At 59.0% G+C, this 5,309-nt stretch overlaps 1 protein-coding gene across 1 annotated transcript in view; it reads left to right on the forward strand.

Moving 5' to 3' along the window:
• The first annotated feature begins 1,126 nt into the window (after positions 1–1,126).
• ACY3 (aminoacylase 3) overlaps positions 1,127–5,309 on the forward strand; it is a 9,014-nt gene continuing 4,831 nt past the window's right edge. The window contains 6 exon segments of the mRNA XM_023743850.1: positions 1,127–1,362; positions 2,247–2,397; positions 2,399–2,443; positions 2,688–2,781; positions 2,949–3,056; positions 3,243–3,352. Of these exon segments, the coding sequence (XP_023599618.1) occupies positions 1,127–1,362; positions 2,247–2,397; positions 2,399–2,443; positions 2,688–2,781; positions 2,949–3,056; positions 3,243–3,352 (744 nt within the window).

Raw genomic sequence — 5,309 nt, forward strand, 5'->3', positions numbered from 1 at the left:
GCTAATTTAGCCTCTGCCTGAGGCTACCCAGCAGGAGCCACGGAGAGATCTGCAGATTCCTCTTCTTTGTTTGGGGTTTGGAAGTGCCCAGATGAGGCCCAGCTGTGAAGCAATGCAAGCTGCTGTGGGGCCTTGGGCCTTCTTTTGGAAGTTCTGGGTCTCTCTGACCCAGCTGCAGTTTGTTAGGTAATTTTCAGATTGCAAAGGGCCAGGCCTTTCATATGCAAAAGCCTCTGCGCACAGCTTGGGTGGGGCGGGGTCTCAGGGAATCAACAGGGCGGAGCAAACAGCTATGGCTGATCCTCAGTCCTACCCTAAGAGGCCCCGCGTCTCAGTGTCCTGGTAATTGCTGCCAGCACCTCTGAGAGAAAGCCGCCCTCGAGTTCTGACCGATGCCAGACAGTCCAGTTTCTCCCCATATGAGTCTGGGTCCCCAGAGACTCACCTGGAACTGGAGTTCAGAGCAGTCGGGAGCGTGTGTCTCCCTCCTGATTGAAAAAGACAACCGCATCCTCAGTTGCCAGCCCTTTCCACGTGCGCCTCCGCACCTCTGCACTTTACTTCTGCACCGCACCTTCTCTGAGTCTCGGTATGCTTTTCTCTTTCCTTCTTGTTGTAGAATTTCCACTCAGCCAGCCTTCCTGTGGTTCTGGATGATGTCCGTTCTGTCTTTTAGTTGTATTTTTGAAGTGATTGTGTGAGGCAGCAATTTCCAGTGTTTACCTATGCCGCCATCTTGGTTTCTCCTCCCACCGATGTTTTTTCTCTCTCTCTCCCCTCCCTCCCTGCCACTCTCTCTAAAAATCAATGGGAAAAGTCCTCAGGTGAGGATCAACAACAACAATGAAAGAAGCTCCTTGTTAAAGGGAGGGAAGGGTGGTGCTTACCCTCCAGGAAAGGAGCTCCGGGCTCGGGCACCGGGAGGGAGAGGCCTTGAGCGGCCAGTGGAGGTGGAGGGGCAGTGGCACTGCGCCGAGCTGCCCTGTCACATCTTTTGACAGGGAGCCGAGCTGCCTGCCTGGGACGCTGGGACTCGTCAGACCTCAGGGAGCTCACCACCCACCCCACCCCAGCTCAGCACCCGGCCCTAAGCAGGCCCACCCACCGGGCCCTCCACCCACACGGGATGTGCTCGCGGCCTGCGCCTCGAGAGCCCCTGCGCCGTGTGGCAGTGATCGGGGGCACCCACGGCAATGAGATGTCCGGCGTCCACCTGGCGCGGCACTGGCTGCGGGCCCTGGGGGAGCTGCAGAGACCCAGCTTCTCCGCGGTGCCCGTGCTGGCCAACCCAGCGGCCACCGCCGCCTGCCGCCGCTACGTGGACTGTGACCTCAACCGAGCCTTCACCGGCGCCTTCCTCACGTGAGTGTCCTGGTGGCTGTGGGGCCCCGGCCCGCCAGGTGGCCCAGGCCCTTGGACTGGCACTGAGATCCTCAGCTCAAACCCATCCTCCAGCCACTAGCAGGGCACACCCTCTGCTTTCGATGCCTATTCTTCCTTTTCAGCTTAGACACATCCGAATGGATGTCACCTCCTCCAGGAAGCCTTCCTGACCTCAGGCTGGGTCAGGGCCTCCTCGGTACTCCCCATACCCAGGGCTTGCCTCAGATCAGCCCCACAGGCTGCGTTTACTTTACTTTCTTTAATGGACATTCGCTGAGCCCCACCTCTGAGCCAGGCTCTGGCCAGCTCAGGTGAGAGAATGGGGAGTGAAATGAGGTGTTGTTCTCAGCTTACTGGGGGAGACAGAGGAAGAACCCATAACCACAACCCAGGAGGCTAAATGCAGGGGGAGGAGGGGCTATAGAAACCTGACCAAAGGTAGTCAGAGAAGGCTTCCTGGAAGAGGTGGTATCTCAGCCAAGCACTGAAGGGTGAGTCCATGTTAACCAGGTGAAGAGAGGAGAAAAGGAGTTTCCAGGGAAGGGCCCAGCAGGTGCACAGGCCTAGCAGTGAGACCAGCTGGAAGTGTGGCTGGAGTGAGAGCTGATGAGGCAGGTGGGCCAGGCCAGGCCAAGGGTTTGAACCTTATGGGGGCAGTGGGGAGCCAACAAGAGCCCTGAGAGGGGCAGGCACGCTGCAGAGGCACAAAGGACGAGCCCTTGAGCTGCTCTGTCGCTCCTGCAGGGTCTCAGGGGTTCACTTCTGTCAGCACACGAGGCTCCCTCCCCTCCCCTCCCCTCCTCTCATTGCACCTCTGATGATTGAGACTGTGGGTGGTGATACCCCCATCCCTGCCCCTGCAGGGCCAGGGCCCACCCAGATGACCCATATGAGGTGACAAGGGCCCGAGAGCTGAACCAACTGCTGGGACCCAAGGCCTCGGGCCAGGCCTTTGACTTCGTCCTGGACCTGCACAACACCACGGCCAGCATGGGCACCTGCCTCATCGCCCGAATCCTCCCACAACGTCTTTGCGATGCACCTGTGCCGCCACCTACAGGTGGCCCTGTGCCCGCAGAGTGCAGAGGGAGGGTGGGGAAGAGAGCACCACGGAGCTGGCGCCTCCTCCGCTGGGGACGGGGTGCGGGGAGGGTGCTTCCTGGGCTCCAGCCCCAGGGCCCTGCCACCCTCGGGACCCCCCACCGCCCCTCCCCACGCTGCTCTGTGCTTCCTCCATGCTCCCCCCTCGACTCAGTTTCCCCGCCCAGATAGGCCTGGGCCCTGACCCACCCCTCCGCTCACAGCTGCAGAGCCCGGAGCTGCCCTGCCGGGTCTTCCTGTACCAGTTGCCCGGAGAAGAGACTTACAGCGTCAACTCCGTGGCCAAGAGCGGACTGGGTGGGCCCAGACGGTCGAAGGGCTCAGGGGCTGGGAAGGGCGGGGCCAGATGGTGGGCGGGGCCAGACGGTGGGCGGGGCCAGACGGTGGGCGGTGTCAGGGTCGAGGGGTCCGGAGGGCCCAAGTCTCTGGAGTACCTGCCTGACCCCTTCCCTCTGGGTCCCCAGGCCTGGAGCTGGGCCCCCAGCCTCAGGGAGTGCTGCGGGCTGACCTTCTCGTCAGGATGAGGGCCTTGGTGGCCGCAGCCCTGGACTTCATCCAGCTCTTCAACCAGGGTGAGACACCAGGGTGAGACCCCAGGACTCGCCGGGCAACTGAGGCCCTGAGAGGAGAGGGCCTGGCCCAGGGGCCGAGGAGCCAGGCTCTGGGGTGGGCTGGGAGCCAGCCCTGAGTGGCCCCATGGCCCACTCCGCCAGGGCCTGGAGGGAGGGACGGGCTCAGGCACGAAGCCTCCCACACAGGCACCGAATTTCCTGCCTTTGAGTTGGAAGCGTATAGAAACGTGAGCAGCGTGGACTTCCCACGCACGGAGACCGGGGACCTGGCAGGCACCGTGCATCCTCAGCTGCAGGTGCGTGCGTGCTTGCGTGTGTGTGTGTGTGTGTGTGTGTGTGTGTGTGTGTGTGTGTTGTGGGCTGGAGCTCCTAGGTCACAGCTTTGGGAGGTGTGAGAAAACGAGCACAGTGGTAACCGGTTTGGCTCAGTGGATAGAGCGTCGGCCTGCAGACTGAAAGGTCCCAGGTTCGATTCCAGTCAAGGGCATGTACCTTGGTTGCGGGCACATCCCCAGTAGGAGGTGTGCAGGAGGCAGCTGATTGATGTTTCTAATTCTCTATCTCTCTCCCTTCCTCTCTGTAAAAAATCAATAAAATATTAAAAGAAAGAAAGAAAAGAGCACAGAGGCAGGGACCACAGTGCCTCCCATGGAGTCACCAGCACCCCGAATCCGGAGCAGGGGGCCCTTGCCCGGGCGCCCGTGCCCACCCATTCTGCCTCTGCAGGAACCCTGCATGGGCCTGGGACTCTGTGCCACAGTGATGCTCACAGAGCCTGAGGGGCGCACCTGGGGCTCCACAACAGCCTGGACACACCTCTCCTGGCTGCAGAGAGGCGGAGGGAGGGAGCGGGTGGGGCAGGCCGGACCCTGCTTGGAGGTGCAAATGCTGAGCCCTGTTTTCCAGTTAATTCCTCAAGCATCCCAATGCGAGTTAGCAGGAGGTCCAGCATCTCCCTCTCCAGACTTCCCCTTCCTGAATGTTCCAGGGACTAAGGCAGCGGTTCTCAACCTGTGGGTCGCTAACCTGTGGGTCGCGACCCCTTTGGGGGTTGAACGACCCTTTCACAGGGGTCGCCTAAGACCATCGGAAAACACATATATAATTACATACTGTTTTTGTGATTAATCACTATGCTTTAATTATGTTCAATTTGTAACAATGAAAATACATCCTGCATATCAGATATTTACATTACAATTCATAACAGTAGCAAAATTACAGTTATGAAGTAGCAATGAAATAATTTTATGGTTGGGGGTCACCACAACATGAGGAACTGTATTAAAGGGTTAAGGCATTAGGAAGGTTGAGAACCACTGTTTATATATGTGTTTTCCGATGGCCTTAGGTCACCCCTGTGAAAGGGTCGTTCGACCCCCAAAGGGGTCGCGACCCACAGGTTGAGAACCGCTGGACTAGGGGTTCCTGCTGCTCTATCTGGCAGGAAGAAGGTAGGCAAGGGCAGCCAACCAGCTGCCTTTCTCCTTGCTGCCACAGGGCGTCGCTGTGGAGCAAGGCCCACACCCTCCGTGGCCTTTGCTTTCTGCAGTGTCCAGGCAGCAGGGGTGCCCAAGATGGGCGCCTGAGCCCTAGCCTCATTAGTAAGTGTTCCCCACCCCCCATCTGGCCTTCAGGTAGGAGGGGGGCATCAGAGGGGCCACCGGCTCTGTGGGCACAGGCCCTCCTCACTCCACCCCAAAGCTCAGCTCTGAGCCCGGTGACCAGCCAGAGCCCCTCTTCCGTGATGAGTCCTTGTGGGCCAGCAGGGTCCTCTCCTGCCAGTGGAACCGGGTGGGGGACCCCTCCAGTATCGGAGGGACCCAGTCATTCTGAATCTCTGCAAGGATGGGTGTCTGTCTCCGGGGCCCCACCTCCCTCGGTCAGCCCTGTCCGTGCCACAACATGGGAGACCCAGCACACAGACCTGGCTCACACTGAGAGCTCGGCAAGGCGGGGGCATGACAGAGAGAGACATAGTGGGAAGGATTTGATATTTCAAAAATCCTCTGAAGGACCAAAGTAACAATTGTAGGAAGAATCAGAACTTGGTTGGACTTTTCTGTTGGGAGCCAGCTGCACGTTTCATTTTGGGGCGTTATCCTGTAACAGGGTTGTGGGAGGGGCCCATCCTTTCAGTGTTTAGGGCTACAGGGCCTGCAGTGCCCTGCCCATCTTCCATGCTAAGTAGTAACAGTCAACTTTAATAAACTAGATGCAAACATAAGCGCTATTAGCCATTTAATTTAAACC

This window comes from Myotis lucifugus, unplaced genomic scaffold (assembly GCF_000147115.1).
Source record: "Myotis lucifugus unplaced genomic scaffold, Myoluc2.0 scaffold_415, whole genome shotgun sequence".
NCBI lineage: Eukaryota > Metazoa > Chordata > Mammalia > Chiroptera > Vespertilionidae > Myotis > Myotis lucifugus.